This window comes from Schistocerca piceifrons, chromosome 1, assembly GCF_021461385.2.
Source record: "Schistocerca piceifrons isolate TAMUIC-IGC-003096 chromosome 1, iqSchPice1.1, whole genome shotgun sequence".
NCBI classification, from domain to species: domain Eukaryota; kingdom Metazoa; phylum Arthropoda; class Insecta; order Orthoptera; family Acrididae; genus Schistocerca; species Schistocerca piceifrons.
In genome coordinates, this window is record NC_060138.1 from 971,901,418 (window position 1) to 971,921,771 (window position 20,354).

General features: G+C 39.7%; 1 protein-coding gene across 1 annotated transcript in view; it reads left to right on the forward strand.

Annotated features, from left to right (window-relative positions):
- The first annotated feature begins 1,717 nt into the window (after positions 1-1,717).
- The window catches only part of LOC124760523 (protein PBDC1), a 71,809-nt gene continuing 53,172 nt past the window's right edge, over positions 1,718-20,354 (forward strand). Inside the window, exons 1-3 of the mRNA XM_047249110.1 lie at positions 1,718-1,859; positions 1,954-2,019; positions 15,393-15,452. Coding sequence (XP_047105066.1) covers positions 1,836-1,859; positions 1,954-2,019; positions 15,393-15,452 — 150 coding nt within the window. The 5' untranslated portion in view covers positions 1,718-1,835. The remainder of the gene's footprint in view (positions 1,860-1,953; positions 2,020-15,392; positions 15,453-20,354) is intronic.

A 20,354-nucleotide genomic window follows, 5' to 3' on the forward strand; every position in this document is an offset into this window, starting at 1 on the left:
CAGAATGCTTTTAACATGTTGACATGTAAATCAAAGAGGTGGACAGTGTTAAATTTCTGGGATTGCAACTCAACAATAAAATCAGTTGGAAAGGGCATACCGCAAAACTGCCGAAGCAGCTAAACAAGTCTGTATTTGCAGTGGGAATGATGTTAGATGTAGCAGATATAAATATGAAAAAATTGCATACTTTGCTTACTCTTGTTCTATTATACAATTTGGGATCATATTCTGGGGTAACACGTCAAAATGAGCAAAAGTTCTTAGCGTCCAAAATAAGACTCATTTGTTTAAATTCAAGAACGCCATGCAGAAACCTGTTCAAGGAACTTTGCATTCTAACCCCTGCTTCTCAGTATATTTATTTCTTAATGAAATTTAGTAGTATACATCTATTTCCAACCAATAGCTCAATACATAGTATCAATACTACTAATAAGCACAATCTACATAAAGAGCTAAAATCACTTACCTTGGTCCATGAAGGGGTCCAAGACATTTTCAATAAATTTCTAGAAACCATTAAAATTTGGTTTAAGATAAAGCCCTGTTTAAACAGGGTCTGAAAGAATTTTTGATTGGCAAATGCTTGTAGTCTGTAGCTGAATATCTTAACAGGGACTGTTACTGAACTTACAGAAACATGACTGCTAGATTTCGGTTTTGACATCACTTGGCCACAACAGTCAAGATTAGGTATTTTGTGTGTGATATATTTATAAAAGTGCATAGCTATGTTTCATTTTGGTATTAATTCTACATATATTAGCAGTTCCACTTCATTGTAACCTATCACCTATTTTGAAAATCTCCTGACAAATGATCAGGATAGTGAGCATTAATTCAACTGTTTTACCTTTTTATGTTATACTTTCTGACTTATTCCACACCCACGAGAATCTTGTCATTTTTGGGTATATGGAATGAAAACTGAGTCTAATCTAATCTAAACTTTGACCCTGTACTGTAGGATAGCAGTTCTTCCGATAGTTGTCGAAATGGTCGCTAGGCCGATTGATATGCAAAACAGTTGATCTCTTTTGTCTGAGGTCAATATAACCCGAAATATGGCCCCCTGAAAAATTGCATTGAGGAGTGCGGCTTTTGGAACATATTGGTACCGTGCCCTGATGTGTATGAACTGTTTGTGTTTTTGAATATCTATTTCATGTTTAATAAGAAATTATATTTATTCTATGGTTCGTCCAAATGAGTATTTTGCATGTATATCCAATATTCCCTGGATTTTGTTAAGTTTAAATAATGCCAGACCTTCTCTAAAATAACAATAAAACTGGGCCAGTATGTCAAGAGATACGGCCCCATCACACATCTTTCACCGGGCACAGTACTGGCTCTCAGCAGCCATTACTACAATACATGGATCTGCAGGCCACTGTCATGTACGCGCCTTTTGCATTTATGTTCAGCGTTTAGTCAAATAAAAAGAAAAGCAAGTTTTTTTCCCCATACTATGTTGTAGACCATTTACAACGGATAAGCAAACAAAAACAGTAACATAGCCTACAATGTAGCAGCATGGCAGTATTCGTTATTACGATGATTCCACAAAGCAAGAATGTTAAATATTTATCGAATTCCTGGTTCTTTTAATATTCTGATATTTTGTGCTTATTTAATTTTATCTGCAAAAAGGGAAAATTACCAAAACCTACTGTAATACCAAAGATATAGAGATTCTACCTCTTTGGTAAGTAGCGTGAATTGTGTGTTGTTTTTAGTGTCAGTTCGGCATGCAAAGAAATTCAGCTGAACGAGACGCTGAAGTATTGTCACACAGTGGTTAATGGAAGCGGCAATATAAATGAGGTGCAATGGCAAAAGTGTCGGGGAATGTGGTGTGTAATATATAATTGTGTATTGAAAGGATTTGTTTATTTCATTCCTTAACATATTTTTGAAGATGATGATTTCTCATTTATTTTGTTTTAGGGAGCTGATGAACTGCTAAAGGGAGCTGGAATACTATCGCGCCCAGCGGAAGAATTTGAGAACGATGTAAGATATTTCGAAAATATTTGTCGTCTGCAGTATGTATGACAACACGACGCGGGTTTATAATGCTTCATGTTTTTGTGGAGAGTTTGTCAAAAAAAATAAAAAGTTACTTTTTGTCATTAAACTATATTAAGATGCTGCAGATCACTGTGTTGTGTGAAGTACACCCGTATGATAAAGCTGTCAACCGCACCTGCAGCCATCACATACTAAATGTGTTGAAACGTGCTGCTAAAATAAGAACCATATATTTGCGTATACGGTTCGTTGACGGTCATTTGTGAAGTTTGCCCAGGATTTCAAGGCTAGGTTCAGTGGTACTTATCAGATGAATGTTTGTAATACTGAATAGATATAAGGCCTTTGTTTGCATAATTAATTGACCTGACCCCTGTGCTAGATGTCAGGTTGTTCTCTGTAACAATTCTCATAGAAGCATGACCAGGGTGTAGCAACGTCTCTGAATTCGAAAGTATATGCCATGGTTCCTTCAGAAGAAGATTTGAACTGTACAATTTTTGTGATGTGTGTTCGTTGGGTACCTGGTGTGCGTCATTCGGTTACCTCAAGGGGTGATAAAGTTGTAAAATTGTTGTTTCTTTATAATGTTTTGGATTTTAGGTTGTGGTGATGTACTGATCTATCACATAGACACGTGTTACTTTGGTTGAGAATTGTTCAGGTGGCATGGAAGGGGTCAGGAAACTACACACTCCGGCATTATGCAGATTGTTTCAGTTTCTTCCGAGAGAAGTTGAACTCCGTAAATAACTGTCAGAGAAAACAATAACTGACTCAGCAAGCCCAGAATTACCAATAATTCGAGTTGTACCATTAATCACATGGGAGAATATGAAGATAATGTATTTCTCAGATCAGTGCATATGCTTACTGACATGTTATTGAACAAATACACTCCATGTCAGAAATAAGTGTTTAAAATCAAAAACAAGTTTTTTAATCAGTCAATAGCTAGAGCTTTTTAATTGAGGAAGTGAATCATTGTAACAACTGCTTTGAGCTCTTAGACCCACAGTAGGCTTTAGTTTTACTACTGTTACTTTGAGCTTCAATAATTGGTGTAACACAATTTTGTAGTGCTGTGTTGAATGATATAAGGTAGTTACAAAATCATCTGACAAGTAAAGACCAATGGGAAATACTTTTTTGTTCACTGAGAAAGCTTGTGTGTGTTCAAAAGTATACATTGTCCAGGTTGTCAGACTACACAGTGATTCAGTGGTGTTCTTTACAGAATGAATATGCATTACCATCTGTCTTTCATCTTCACACTACTACAGGAAGTGTACTGTGATACTGTTTGTAGTTTATTGAAATAGCTCTTCAAATCAGCATTCGAAACACAGTTAGATTTGACCCCCTGATTTACCTCAAATTGCTTGCAGATTTGAAGATGGTGGTAACAACTGTCCGGCTGCTATACTGACTACATGTTAAGGATGGATTTAAGCAAAAAGATTACTGTAATGACAGTCATCAACCTGACAGCTTCATGTGAAACTGTTGACCATCAAAAGCTGCTGATTATAGGCCCATGATGTGATGTGTGGGAACTGTCTGATATACTTGGTTGGAACCATTCTCAACAGCAGGAAATCCCGTATAGTCAGTCTCTATGGGAGAGCAGAGGGGTATTGGGTAGAGGAATCAGAAGAATGGCTTAGCACAAAAGGAAGCATCCTGACGCAGATACTGTACAACATGTATGTAAAGGAAAAGTCTGCATCAAATTGCACCAGGCAATTCATTTACACCAACAATACAGTAATAGCAACCTAACGTTAGAGTGCCTCAGAAGTAGAAGAGAAACTGACACAATTATTGAAAACACACACACACACACACACACACACACACAGTATTAAGATACCAAGTGAAAGTGTGTGCTCTTTAAGTCATTGGACTCATATTTAGCATGACAATGGCTCAAATCTCTGTCCATCCATCCACATTTAGATTTTCTGTGGTTTCCATAAATCACTTAATCCTGGTTTGGCTTCTTCAAAAGAGCTCGACCAGCTTCTGTCTCCAATCCAAGCTTATGCTCTCTTTAATGACCTTGATGTTGACACTAAACCTTAATACCCCTCTTGTCTATTAAGATGCTAACTGTCTGAAATCAAACCTCAGCAAGATTCAGTCAGCATTTTCTACTCCAATAACCGCATGGTGAGAAGCTAATGAGGTGAAAGACTCTAGCATTGCTCACAGCTTAAATATCTAGGTTAGAACTTTGATCTCACAATGATATGTAAACAGAGCTACATAAACACCCAAAGCCGAGATATAACAGGAACAGTACCTGTGTGCAGCACATCTCCAAATGCAAAGAAGGCAGACACTGCAGTAAGTGAGTCAGTGTGGATTGTGATGGGATAAGAAGCCAGAACTAGTACAGAATTTCTATTCGCACATTGACATTTCACCCCCTTCACACCCAACAGGACATGGTGTCAGTGGTGAGAGGATAAAATTGGAAGCCAACCCTGAATGCACAGATCACAGCCCATTGATAAGACACCTCCAATCCAGGAAAAGCTTCATTCGGAGAATGCAGGTCCTCGTGCTTGCCTATCACAAGCACATAGAGGACAAATGGATGGCAGAACTGGAGATATGCCCCAAGAGCAGAGCCTGCCTCTGGCAGTGAGATCTCTTACCCTGTCTGGTGAAGGATAAAAGTGGGAGTGCTGTGTTGCAAGGCCAACATGCAGAAGGTAGACTTGTGGCAAGGTACAATGTATGGCCCACTGTCTTATAGATGAATCTTGCACACAGAAGTGCTTTTTGAAGTTAACAGCAAGGCCATTTCAGTCAGTTTTTTGGAAGCAACTGGATTAAGTGCATACAAGAAAGAAAGTAAAATAAGAAAAACAAAGAAATTGCAGCTGAATCCAGGCAGAAAATGAATAGGCTTTTTAGTGTTGGTAAAAAATTGACAAATTAATGTCAGTGGTCACAGTCGGTAGACTACAACACAGATCATTTGAAGGAAATATCACCTATTTCTGTGTTTCAACATGTGAATCCAGAAAACTGGCTGTATTAAGTAGGTCATGGATAGTGTTGTTAGTCTCCCCTTCCATGTTAGTTGCTATAGAAAGGTAACTCTGGCAGTGGCAGATTAGCATTTGTAACTACTGAGTTGGGACATTAAGTACTTACAACCCTTTTTGATGACATGATGTAGGTATTGGTGGACTGCTTTAATTTCGTATCATCTAACCACATTCAGAGTATGTGTGTTCTTTTTGGGAAGATAATATGAATATAGAAACTTTTTCAATTCTACGAACCAGGAGTGCTATTGTTTGCGGTTGACGAGAAAATGTCCAACACCAGGTAGGTTGTACAATGTTCTCTGATAAAAAAAAAAAAAAAAAAAAAAAAAAAGTAAAAATTTATTACAAATCAATATTAGGACATTATGATGTTCCTACTAAAACCAGGAAAATTACTAATCCTCAAACTAAAGACTAGATATCAGTGTTGCAAAAACTGTTGTTAGTATTTCTTATGTATTTATTTTTATTTCTTAAAATAAGCTTTTATTCACCTCGCCTCTCTGACAGCTCATTAAATAATATTGGTCCAGGCAGTCATTTTTGTGCCACCATAAAGCAATTTAAGTAATCTAGTTGTTACATAACACTTTAAAACTGGTACATCAGACTCTTGCATCATAATTTTCTCTACACATTTTGGAATACAACCTGATTGTTACAGTCATTCATTTTGCTTTAGTTATTTATCTAAACTTCAACTGTATTCTGGATTGATGTTCGCAGTAGAACTGGCTGGAGACGATAGTTCTGTGCATCAATTCTGCTGCCTTTTCTTTATATATATAGTTATGATGGATGCTCTTTTTAAATCACTGGGAATAGTTTTCTACTTAAAAGCTCTGTGCTAATAGCCTGAAGATGTTAGGCTATCAGATACTCACAACAGTTGATTTTTTGCCGTCAAAAACTTCAAAAACAGAGGTAATAAAATAGTGCAAAGTACCTAGAGTTGCCAAAATTTATGCTGTTGCTGCTGCCATTATTACTGCTGCTGATGCTGAAGAAAAATTTGCTGTTGTCACAAGCACCACAGCTTTCACTGGTTGGTACTGACTTAAGAAGAGCAGCACATTTCATTACAAGTTCACTTAGTCAGCACAAAAACATCATGGGGATGATCTCTCAACTCCAGTGGCTGGTGCTGAAAGAGATCCATTAAGCATTATGTGTAGTTTACTGTTAAAATTCCAAGAGCATATATTCCAGAAGAGTCGCTGAATATATTGCTTCCTCATATGTATATCTTATAAAAAGACAATGAAGATAAAATTAGAGAGATTCAAGCCCACACAAAGTTTTACCTGCAGTCTTCCTTACTGTGAACCTTTCATAACTAGAACGTTAAAGGGGAGAAAGTGACACTGTTACTCAAAGTTCCCACGAACATAAACACAAGGGAACTTGCGAAGTGTAGGTGTAGAAACTGGCCAACGAATCTTTTTTTAGTTTAGTGTTTTTGGAAATTAATGTGCCCCTTAACCCCAATGTAATTTCAGTTTCAGAATTTAGTTTGTATTAATGGTTTTTGTAAATTCTTATGGCAGCCTGTGCATTATATATATCTAGCAAAATGGCATTCCCACTAAACACTTTAAAAAAACTGTAGTACACAAAGATAGTGAAGAAATGAATGAGTACTGTAAGTGTAAAGATTCATACCTAAAAATATTTCGTTTGTGGTTTCCTGCAATATTTTTCATAAGGATCACAAGTAGTCAGGCAGGATGACTGTACCCATTTGCCTTGATAATGCTTTTCCATTTGAGAAATAGCCTGGTGGAACTGTTATCCATGTGCCTAGTTTATCCTAACAGGAGCCCAATTGATTATTCACAAAATTTAGTTTAAGTGACATTTTACACCCCCTAAGGCAGTATGATCTCAGTAGTTATTGTACAATATCATGCTAGTTCGCTGCCCCATGGTTTCCTGAAAAGTTCTTGCTGACACTTGTGAAAGACAGCCATTTCATTCTTGCAACATTACTCAACAAATCAAGAAAATGTTCATCAGACTTTAATTCTCTATATTGTGAGCCTGGTAACATTCCTCCTTTATTTATGATTCACTGTTCTTTGAAAACATTTCTCATATGTCAATGAATCAATGTGAAATTTAGTCCACAGCTTTCACATAGGTTTCAATGAGAGGAGGAGGAGGAGGATTTTAGTGTTTAACGTCCCGTTGACAACGAGGTCATTAGAGACGGAGCGCAACTCGGGTGAGAGAAGGATGGGGAAGGAAATCGGCCGTGCCCTTTCAAAGGAACCATCCCGGCATTTGCCTGAAGCGATTTAGGAAAATCACGGAAAACCTAAATCAGGATGGCCGGAGACAGGATTGAACCGTCGTCCTCCCGAATGCGAGTCCAGTGTGCTAACCACTGCGCCACCTCGCTCGGTTTCAATGAGACCCAGTTTAATGTGGATACACATTTTTGGGATCAACAAGATATGTGTGCACCACATTCTTCTGCCCAGAGAATAGGTAAGTCTGAACAGGGCATATTTCTCTCTAATGGAGTTTTTTAGTGACTCTGCTGTCCAGCTCTCATAGAAATTTGCAGTTTTTTGTATGTGCAAGCTGCACTCCTAGAAGAACTGGAATTGCTTGAGATCTCCACATGTAAACGTTTACATTTCTCATGCTGGGTAAGTGAGACTAGCAGTTTAAAGTTCTCATATGCCTCTTCAGATTAACTGCATGAGCAGTTGGAACAGAGCGAAATTTGTTCCCATTGTGGAGAATTACTGCATTCAGGCCAACTTTTTGGAATCGATGAACAGGCTCCTTTCCTGTAGACTTAAGTTGTGGCTGAGTCTCTCCATAGCAGACTCCATATCGTTATGAAAAACCAAATTGTTTTCCCTGGGGAAATACTCAGAAAAAGAGAATGGTGGTTATGATCAACACTCGGAGGTGGTTCTTTCCTTGCAATCAAGAAGCCAAAAGCTTAAGCTGTTGCTCTGACAAATTGAAATTACAAACAAAATTATGGAGATCCCCTTTGGACAAAAAGTGTAACCCACTTGATTCACAGTTGCCACCTCCTGTGGTTTTGTCACTCTATTTGTCTTCACTCATTGTCACGTTCTTTGTAGGCATTAGTATCAGCAGTTCTTCAGTGTGACGCAAAAGCTTTATGGCAGATGCTAAATTTTTTGCACTTTATTTTACAGGTCCACCTTGATTACATAATTTTTTACAGTTCACTATGACCTGTTTCGGCTACTGACATCTTCAGACCATAAAATATTCGGATGTAGTATCAACGTCAAACTAAACATGTAGGTACATGGTAAGCTGAGCACTAGTGAACAGGGTTCGACAAGAGGTTCGCAAACTTACACAACTTATTGGCCGAACTGCCTGTTTATGAGCCAAAAATATGCTTTGAGAATGGGGAGAGTTACCCCAGAATATAATACCATATGACCTAAGCAAATTAAAATAAGAAAAGTAGACTAATTTTCGTGTAGAATGATCGCTTACTTCAGATATTGTTTGAATAGTAAAAGTGGAAGCATTAAGTTTCTGAACAAGATCCTGAATGTGGGCTTCCCATGACAGTTTACCACCTATCTGAACACCTAGAAATTTGAACTGTTCAGTTTCACTAATCATATGACCATTCTGCCAAATTAAAACATCGGGTTTTGTTGAATTGTGTCGTTTTGTGATTTAGCGTTAATTTATTTTCTACAAGCCAAGAACTTACGTCATGAACTGCACTGTTTCAAATGGAGCCAATGTTGCACCCAACATCCTTTACTACCAAGCTAGTGCCATCAGCAAACATAAATATTTTAGGATTACCTGTAATAATAGAGGGCATTTCATTTATATAAATAAGGAACAGGAGTGGCCCCAACACTGACCCCTGCTGCGCCCCCCACCCCACCATTTGACCAATCCCCCAGTCAGACCCCACATCACTGCTATTTTCATCACTGTGAATAATGACCTTTTGCTGCCTGTTGAAAGTAAGAGGTGAACCAATTGTGAGCTACTCCCTGTATTCCATAATGGTCCAACTTCTGGAGCAATATTTTGGAATCAACACAAACAAATACCTTAGTTAAAAAAAATGCCAAGCGTTCGAAACCTTTTGCTTAATCCATCCAGTACCTCACAGAGAAAAGAGGATATAGCATTTTCAGTTGTTAAACCACTTCTAAAGCCGAATTGTACATTTGATAGCAAATTATGTGATATAAAGTGATCAATTATCCTTACATACACAGTCTTTTCAATAACTTTAGCAAACACTGATGGCATAGAAATAGGCATAGAATATGTTGAGTGTCTCCGTTCTAAGACTCGTTGCCTTATGATGGTGAGCAAAAAAGGAATGCTGGGACCACTACATTTCTTCCCTGGGCATGTATGCTTGCTGGTCGGTGTGGCCGTGCGGTTCTAGGCGCTTCAATCTGGAACCGCGTGACCACTACGGTCGCAGGTTCGAATCCTGCCTCGGGCATGGACGTGTGTGCTGTCCTTAGGTTAGTTAGGTTTAAGTAGTTCTAAGTTCTAGGGAACTGATGACCACAGATGTTAAGTCCCACAGTGCTCAGAGCCATTTGATGTATGCTTCTTCATCGCAGGTTTGGTCCAAGCTCTGTTGCCACCTGGGCCGCTAGTGACTTACTTCTCCACATGACACAGCCCCAGACCTGGATTCCATCCACAGCCAGATGATTCAACATTTGGATGTTACCCAGAGGCAATATCTGCTCAGGGTCTTTAACTGCATTTGGCTCACAGGTACTTTCTTGGCAAGGCAGTGTTGTCCCCGTTCTTAATCCCGGGAAGAACATGTCATCTCTCGACAGCTACCACCCGATTAGCCTAACGAATGTACTTTGTAAACTGCTAGAGAGGATGGTTAGTTTCCAATTATGTTGGGTACTCAAACCTCGGGGCCTTTTGCCAGGACTTCCTTCCCCACCTGTCCCGAAAACAGTGGGACCAATGACCTCGCTGTTTGGTTCCCTCTCCGGAATCAACCAATCAGTGATCCTCCTTTCCCCCATGGACTATTATTCTCTTCTGTTATCTCATAGCCAACTGCTGGTTGATAAACTACTTCAGAAATGTAAATATTAAGGATTTCTGTGTGGTTTGCAGTACACTGATGCTCATGTTCTGTTGGAATTTGGTGCACCTCTGACCCACTAGGTCTCTACTGGTTGCTGACACATGTGCCCCTGGATCCAACAAAAACTTACACTTCCTCTCCCTTACACACTGTTGCTCATTATACCTCTGCATGTGTACGTGTTGCATCTTATTTCAACAGGAATGGCTTCCAGTGGTCTTCAGGTTCCCTCTTGTATTTAATGTTTGCTTCCTTCCTCTCTGTATAATCTTGACAGCATTGTTGCTGCGCGTGCTTTGTACACCCACATCTCATTCACAGAGAATATGCCACACCCCTTGACACATCGATCTATTCACATTCCATCGTAATCTGAGCTGAATGGAGGTCCTTAGTACTCGTGTGCACACCCTTGACATATCCAGTAACAAGCCTCTTAAGAATCTTTGAGTTCCCTTTGCTTGGCGTCCTGCTGCAAAATTCCATTTACGTGTTTATTCAATCCAGCTCATATGTATATATGTTCAGTTTCCTTACTCTGTCAGCAGGATCCTCTGTCTTCCCCTTGCCCCCTTTCGATAGCACTCAACCATTTCCAGTGTCAGTTCCTGGTCACGTTGCTCTGACAGGAAATGAGGCCACTGATGCTGCTGCCGAGGCTGCAGCCCTCATACCTCAGCCTGCTAGTTCTTGCATTCCCTCCAAAGATCTGTGTGTTGCTGTCTGTCAGCAGGTGATATCACTTTGGCATCATCACTGATCCTCCCTTCATGTGAACAAGCTCCAGGTTATTAAGTCTTTCCCAGTGGCTTGGACGACCTCCTCCCAGCTATCTCACCATGAGGAGATCACTTTAACTAGGTTGCGTATTGATCATTGTCTTTTTAGCCATCACCGTTTAAGTGGTGCTCCCCTACCACTTTGTGTACATTGCGCTCAACTTCTGACGGTCTACAATTTCCTGATGGAGTGCCCTTTTTTAACTGCTTACATTCTCATTTGTGTTTGCCATCTGCATTATCGGCTGTTTTAGCGAGCAACGCATGGGCTGTCAGCCACGTTTTTTTATCTGTCATAGCAAAATGGTGAAAGCCATTTAATTTTTAGTTCTGGACATCCGTTTCTCAATGGTGTGTTTAACCGACCATTTTCCATGTCCATGTTTTTACCTGTGTTCTCTTCCATCTATAGGGATTGAGATGTAGTTGTTTTTAGCTCCTCTTCGCCTTCGTGTTCTAGAGTTTTGACAAAGGTGCACATGATCCTAATTGTTTTTGCACCATAAAACAAAACAAAACAAACCATTCCTGAGAGAATCTCGAACTATTCTGCTTCTGAATCTGTGCAGAAGCCCCTGTTTTTAGTGCTCAAACATCTCTGTTTTCCTCTGAGCTTCCATGCATTTTACAGAGGCTTTTACCTCTCATGCCAGATATAATTTGGCTTCCTGCTACAATCATCAATGCCCACCCACATTGTTGGGCTCTCCACGAACATCAACTCCTCAGACTACCTTTCAGTGGCTAATTAGGCTAGTGGCTGATATGTATGTTACAAGGTTTCATGCTCAGAGTAATGCGATTTCCTCATTCTTCACTGCAAGCTTTTTCCATAAGTCCATATCATCTGCTTGCTCTTCATTGTGTTACTTCTTTAACCAATCATTAATTACCAAACTGAAGAACAAACAACATATTATTGTGCCTGATCATCATCTATCTAGATTACATATAGTGCTTCGCAACAAGAACAAAATGGTGGCACATAAAACAAGGTACTATACTGATTCAGCACATGGTGCATAATCCCCAAGCAGATTACACTGTGATCATCTAAAATGCTCCAAATAATGGTCATTGCTGTTGCCCGAAAACTCAGACACATCAGCCAAATCCTCTGGCCTAAACAAACAAACTCTCAAGTTACGCCGACACATTCTCCTAGACTACCAAGTCTGTTGCACACACCAAGAGTAACTAGCAGTTTTTCCACTGACCCACTATGTCTACACAGCAGGTTGTGGTCTAGACATCACACTGCATGGATGACACACCCATACTGCCCACTGAAAATGATGTCACCACTTCTGATGCTAATTTGTGGCCAACCCCGGGGGTTGTAGAGTGGCCACATTGTCAGAATGTCGAATGGCTGAGAGTTGAGTCTGGATGGCAGGCCAATAAAAGTCGAGAGAGGAGCATCTGTCAAAATCAGTAATATGTTTTCTATTTAAACATCAGCATTTCATTGATACGGGGAAGTGACAATGTCCCTGCCCCTTGGAAAGAGGACTGCTAGCAGACCAGTGGGCTGCTAGTGACTCGCCATTTGGCTGCAACATGTGCTCGTGCCCTGCTTTGGTGACACCTGCAGTCGGTGCCTGGCATGCACCCTTGTTGCATGAGCCACAGCACCAGCGTTGGCAACATGTGGCAGGAGAGGAATCTTGGAGGGATAGCCAACTCTGTGATGAATGACTGCACACAGGTGGCCAAAGCGTGCAGTCAGTAGGTGCACCCATCACATTGTAGAAAGGCAGCTGCTGTGTCCGGTTGCAACCTGCTGCCCCTGGGCAGGAGTCCGGCTGCTGCTAGAGTGAACCGGGAAGGCCCACTGTGGTGTGGCACCAAGTCTGGTGGGTGGACTTAGTGCAAGTATCTGGTATTGCTGTGGAGACTCTAACCTGTGGCTTCTGCTGGCGACTCTATGCTGCCACCTCATCTGGCATAGCTCCTTCATCCTGGTAGAATACTGGGCTGCGATTGATTCTGCTACAAAATCAACACTATTTATTCCACATAGTAGCGCACTTGTTATGCCAATTCTCCGCTTCTCACCATTTACTTGGTAACACCACTAAAACTCTGTTGATGGCGAAATCCCCTTGCCTGTGCCATGCATAATAGCTCTGCTGGCATGTTACACAGAGCGAACATAGCCCGCTTGGAGTAATTCAGCACCATTACTGCCATAGCCCTAATGACAACACACTGTGCTCACCAGCTTCGTGCAGCTAATCCAATATTCCACTGTACCTTCTCACAGATTTGGATCTTAAAATGGTAGTGGCACTACAGTTTTGTCAAATTAACAGCACATTGTGATCTAACATATTCTCTGGCAGAGTGATATGTAGCCCTACATGTATCTAGTTGACGATTGATGTTTGTGGTCATTGAACTCTACAGTGATTGTTTTGCTTTTCTCACAAGGTGTCTTGAAAACATGAAATTAACCCTTTCAATCTCTCTGGCTACAATTGTGTACATTAATTTTTACTTTGTCTTAGTTGCAACAGAAGTATTTTTTCCCAATGGAAACCTGACATACACATTTGTGAATGTTCAACATTTTCATCATACGAAAGTACTGCCAACTGGTGAGCATAACTATGAAAATATCAGGCAAATCAGTGTAGTGCAGCAGCTTGTGACAGTGCACAGTAGCTCATGACCACCAGAATACACAGATTTGGTTGGTTCACTAATCCCACTGTTCAACTGAATATTGTTGTTGTTATTTTGCATGGTAATTGTTGAATTATCATTTTACTATTTATTACAATAGAGAAAATTTTGTAATTATAATTAGTAATTAATTTTATTCCATAAAACGAAGCCAAGTGCACAAAGTAAGTTTTGGAAATGGGTATATATTTTTATATAAATCTTGCATATAAAATCATTTAAAAAAGTCACCTAAGAGCCTTGCCACATAAATAAAAATTTTCCTTTCTCCAGAAAAAAATCAAGTCAGGAAGGGTTAATCTCAACACTATCAAATTACTTAATGCTAGTAACTGGAAAATGACTCTTTTGCACCCACATCCATACTCAGCTAACCACTGTGAAGTACATGGCAGACAGTACTTCCCACTGTACCACAAATAAGTTTCTTCTGTCACTTTTGCCTATGAAGCATAGGAAGTGTGACTGCATAAATGCCTCATTGTGTGCTGTAATTAATGTAATAATGTCTTTGTGTTTCCTGTGTGAGCGATACATAAGGTGTCACAGTAAATTTCCAGCTTTCTTTAAACTTCGTAAGTAGGCTTTCTCAGGATGGTTGAAGTCTATCTTAAAGTACCTGCCAGTTCATGTTCTTCAACATCCCAACTTTCCCTCAGCTCAAACAAAGATCTCATCTTTTGTGTTGGCCTTTATTTTATGTTTAATGTCCCTTGCTAGACGTATTTCATGTAAGTCACACACTTGAGCAGTGTTGCATGAGTGTTTCTTAACCAATCACCTTTCTAGCCTGATTGCATTTTCCCAAACCAGTGAATCAAAGTTTCCGTATACTTTACATTTTGAATGATTGTATGTGAAATTTCATTTCATATCCCTACAAATTGTTATATCCAGTTGTGTATATGAATTGACTGATTCTGATTGATTCTGTGTTTTGTTTAATGAACTGAATATTTCTGCTAATTTGCTTTCAGATAGCATTCATTACCAATAACTTAATTATCTGCAAAAAGGCTGAATGTCGCTGTTAATATTGACTACCAGGTCATTAACATTCAGCATTAACAGCAAGGGTCTCAATTCACTTATCTGGGGCATGTATGAAGTCACTTAGACATCTGTCAGTGGATCTTCATCTAAGATGGCATGTGTCCTCCCTACTAAGAAGTCATCTTTTGTCACACATTTCATAGTATTTTTTATAAGTCAAGAAATACTGCACCCACCTGATTGGCTTCATTGATAGCTTTCAGAATGTCGTGCGAGAAAGTGAGTGTTGGGTTTTGCATAATCATTGTTTGCATTATCAGTGCTGGTTGGCATGTTGGCATAGAAGTAGTTATTCTGTTTGAGATACCATACTTCATTCTGTTAAAGTTCATAATATGGTCTGAGATTCTCGTTTGTTACAAGATGATAATCAAAGACATTTCTCTGCAAAGAATTACAAGGTCTGATGAGTGTGTGGGAATTTAATGACTTTATGAACTTATTTTTGAATGGTTTATATAAAAAATACTCCTGATAATATATACAGTAACTAAATCCAGCACAGCTAATTCTAAAATCTTGGTGCATGTAATGAGCTGTTTTGGAGGAACCATTGCTATGATCACTGCTGTGTATGGAATTTTTTATTGCATTAGTTAAGTAAGTTCTTGTCAGTTATTTTATGTACAGAAAACAGCTCATAATCAGTTTCAAAATATTTGTTTGCAGGCATCAGTGGAGGCGATGTGGGCTGTTAAGGCCTATGAACATGCAGAAGTGTATTTCAATGTAAGTGATCAAGCATTAACATTTGAATGATACTAAGTGCCATATTATTTAATCATTATGAGGAAAAAGCATATCAACATCCAATGCTGCATATTAGTGTTGCATATTCAACATTGGCTGTGCTGTCATAAAGTATCATGTAATGAGATATTGGAGTTACATTTACACCTAAACAACAGATAAATATTTAAGCGACAAGGAGAGCAATGGATCTTTTCATTCTCAGTTACCAGGCATCTACAGTGGCAAGGAAAGCAATGTACCAATCTTTGATAATGATATAACTTGGTAGTTTTACAGGATTAGGTTTGAATGAGCAACACAGGATAAAATCTTGCAGGGAGTCTGCAGTGCTGTACAGAACAATATGAAGAGGGTAACAGGTGTCAGCAAGAAACTCAAAAGTGTAACAAAGCTCTGTCTACCCTAATTCATTGTTAACATTACAATGATGTGTACTGTTCCACTTTGAGATTTGTAAATTGCTGTCATAGGTGTGACTCAGTGAGCAGTATGTATCGTTTCACAAGCTCTATCTGTCCTGGGTATTTTTTGACACATGTTGTTTCCTTACCTTTTGAACTGCTATGTAAAAAATTCAAATAGCACTGTGGTTTGGATTCCATATTAACCATAAGTCCTCTTGTAATCAGCTTGATCAGTCAGAGGGGTTAAGGTATACCACCACCAATAGGAAAATCTTTGTGGTGTTCAAACCAATCTTCAGGTGTAAAATGTATTTTACGAGTACATTCCACATGGCTTGATGGAAATGTTAAAATTGCTTTGATGTCACAATGACTGTATCCACAAGTGGCACTAGCATGAGGAAGAAAGATTTCTTACAACAGAAGAGTTGCTCTCAATCTAGAGTCTGAATGACTTCCCACCTGCCCTCTCCATCCCCCTCCCCTCCTTCCCACCACACTGCCCCAACCAGTCCCTCTTCCCCACCTAAAGAAGAATAGTATAGTTCCCGAAAGCTAGGACTATTGTTTCGTGGTTTTATTGGCAGGAGTAGGAATTATGCTGCCTCTCTATCATCTACATCATACTTCATAAGCCACCTAATGGGGTGTGGCGGAGGGTACTTTCGGTACCACTTTCTGATCCCGCCAACCCTGTTCCACTCGCAATTAGTGTGTGGAAAGAATTATTGTTGGTCAGCCTTTGTATTGGCTCTAATTTCTGGAATTTTCTCCTCGTGGTCAATATGCGAGATGTATGTGGGGGAAGTAACATGGTGTCCAACTCCTCCTGAAAAGTACTGTCCTGCAATTTTAATAGTAAATCTCTCCGTGATGTACAACACCTCTCTTGTAACATCTGCCAGTGGAGTTTGTTTAGCATCTCTGTAAAGCTCTCTCCCCAACTAAACGATTCCGTTGAAGAAATGCACCACTCTTCGTTGGATCTTCTCTTTGTCCTCTATCAGTCCTACCTGATGGGGATCCCAGATAGATGAAAAATACTCGAGAATCGGGTGAACAAGCACTTTATCAGCCACTTCTTTTGTGGATGAGCTACATCTCCTTAAGATTCTTCCGATGAATCTGAGTCTGGTGTGTGCTTGTCGCGTTATCTGTTTTATGTGGTCGTTCCACTTACAGTCGTTGTTGATAGTTACACATAGATATTTTACAGCAGACGCTGTCTCCAGGTGTTCGTCGTCAATAGTGGAGCTGTACAGTTGTGGATTTCTTTTCGTATGAATGCACACGATGTTATATTTATTCACGTTCAGGGTCATCTACCAGAGCCTGCACCATTCAACAATTCTCTGCAGGTTGTTCTGCAAATTTTTATTATCTTCTGGCGTTGCTACTTTGGTATAGACAACTGCATCATCTGCGAATAGCCTTAAAGAGCATCCAAAGCTTTCTACTATATGATTTATATACCGTGTTAAGTCCTACCTGCAAGAAAGTCTTGAATCCAATTGCAAGTCTGCTCTAATACTCTATACTCTGTAAGCTTGTATTCTTTTCACTAAACAGCAATGCAGGACAGGGTCAAATACCTTACTCAAATCGAGGAAGGCATCAACCTCAGCGTCATTGTCCACTGTGCTGTGGATCTCGTGGAGGAACAGAACGAGCTGAGTTTCGCTTAATCTCTGTTTCTGGAATCCATGTTGTTTTTTATGGAGGATATGTTCATTTTCCAAAAACGTCATAGGTCTTGAGCATAAAATGTGTTCCATATTTGTGTGTTAGATTGATGTCAACGATATAGTTCTCTAATTGTGTGGATCTTACGACTTTTCTTAAAAACGGGAATGACCTGCGCTTTTTTCCAGTCGTTAGATGCCTTTCGTTGCTCAAGAGATCTATGATAAATTACTGCTAGAAGTGGAGCAAGTTCTTTCACGTAAATTATTTTATGATTGCAGCTGTCGAGACAAATCCAATGATGAGTAACAGTAAGGTCTCTGAAGGTCAGCAAAGGTTGAGAAGGTGGCATGAACGTCCATTACAGAAGAGGTGTTCAAAGTGATGGCCATTGGTATCAATGCAGTGCTGCAATCTTCTTATGGATTGAGTGGTATTCCTAATCACTTCGGCACTTATCGAAGCACATGCTCTGACAATTCTCTCTCATATATTGTGCAAATAGTAAATATTTGCCGAATATGGCGTATCCATCTAACGTGCCATTGACATGTAAACACCGTTTGACAGTTCTGCAATAAGACACTAATAGGAATGGTAAGACTAGTATTGTCGAATCAAGCAAATGTGAATGATGTACTCCTTTGAGACCAAGTCAATATGTTTCTCATTTACGGAGAATGCCAGTGAAATGTAATGAGAGGTAGAGACTTAAACGCTGAAAGATATTTTCAACATTCTCACCCTACACTTTGTACATTTAAATATGTGTGCGATAAGTTGAGAACAACTGGATCTTTAACACATCAGAAACATATCCGGCAAAGGAAAGTTACTAATGAGGAAACGGAAATTGGTACTCTTGCCACTGTGATTCGAGGTCCTTGTATTAGTTCGCGTCAAATTGCAAGGGAATCTGGCATGAGCCAGAGTAGTGTTGTTCGTGTTCTGAATCACCATAAATATCATCCTTACCATATCAGTGTCCACCAAGAATTAACTAGTAATGATTGTATGTGTTGCATTGAGTTCTGCCGATGGGCTCAAATTCAGATTCAGAGGGATGACACATTTATTAATTTGATTGTATTTACTGATGAGGCTACATTCACGAACCATGGAAATGTTAATTTGCGTAACATGCATTATTGGGCAACTGAATATCCATGTTGGTTGTGGCAAGTTGAACACCAAAAACCGTAGTCGGTGAATATAAGGTGTCGGATTCTGGAGAACAGAATTTGAGGCCCCTATTTCATTGAAGGAAATCTTAATGGTAGGAAGTACACCACATTCCTGCAAGAAACATTAGGTCTGTTATTGGAAGAAATACCTTTAGGAACAAGGAACAGAATGTGGTATCAACACAATGGGTGTCTGGCACATTTTTCGCTGATGGCTAGAACTGAGTTGCAGAGACAATTCCCAAATCATCGGATTGGACGTGGAGGAGATGTGTCATGGCCAGCTCGTTCATCAGACTCGATGCCTCTAGATTTTTTGTTGTGGGGATTCGTAAAAGACATAAAGATGTTCCAACTACACCTGGAGATAAGCGAGAGAGAATTGTCAGGGCATGTGCTTCGATAAGTGCCAATGCGATAAGGAATACCACTCAATCCACGATAAGAAGATTGCAGCACTGCATAGATACCAATGGGTATCGCTTCGAACACCTTCTGTAGATGGACGTTCATGCCACCTTTGTGACCTTCGTTGACCTTCCAAGACCTTAGTGTTACATCATTGGATTTGTCTTGATAGCCGCTATCAGAAAATAAGTACCAAACTATAGCATCCCATTTAAAAAAACAAAGTTGACCTTCATATCTCTGAAGCGACCTCACCTAGCAACAAAAAGCCAATGTCATATTATGGCCACCGTTGTCCCATGCAACTTTTGTCCCACAAACTTTTCACCTCCTATCATACTTTCGGAGTTATTCTTGGTGGCAATAGTTAGTGACTCACCCTGTGTATCTACTGTTTATGTACTGTTATTAGCTTAGTATTTACTTGTATACAATGGTATTTCTGAATGAAAATATTAACATTATAGGAAAAGATAGATTGATACTTATCGTAAAGATAACACACTAAGTTGCAGACAGGCACAATTAAGACTCTTACCCATAAGCTTTTCAGCCAAAGTCTTTGTCGGGAAAAGAGAAACACACACCATTCATTCACACAAGCAAGCACACCTCACGCACACAATTGCGAACTCCAGCACCTAGGGCCAGTATTATTTCTCAAAGAAAATATTTTTACATGTATGAGTACTGAGTCTCCCCATGTACCACGAACCTCGCTGAGGTGGGATGGCTTGTGTGTGCGTCAACGATATATGAGGGTAATCCCAAAAGTAAAATTTCTTATTTTTTTATAAGTACAGAACTCTGTTTGTATGGCAGTTGGTCACACTGTTATGAAGAGTGCTTCACGTGCTGTGTGTAAACGTGTGCATGCCGTGCTGAGGTGCTCAGTCTTGGCTTGGCAGCCATTGAGAATGGAGCGTCAGTTGGATGTTACTGCCAAGTGCGAATTGCACACAGTTATTAAGTTTTTGAATGCAAAAGGTACTATGCCGATTGAAATCCATCACCAATTGACGGAAGTGTATGGTGAGTCGTGCATGGATGTCAAAAATGTTCGTAAGTGGTGTAGAGAGTTTGCAGCTAGTCGGACCAAAATTCACGACGATCAAAGGAGTGGGAGACCGTCAATTTCTGAGGAGACAGTGTTTAAGGTTGAGCAAAGCATGCACTAAGATAGGAGGATCACCCTGGAT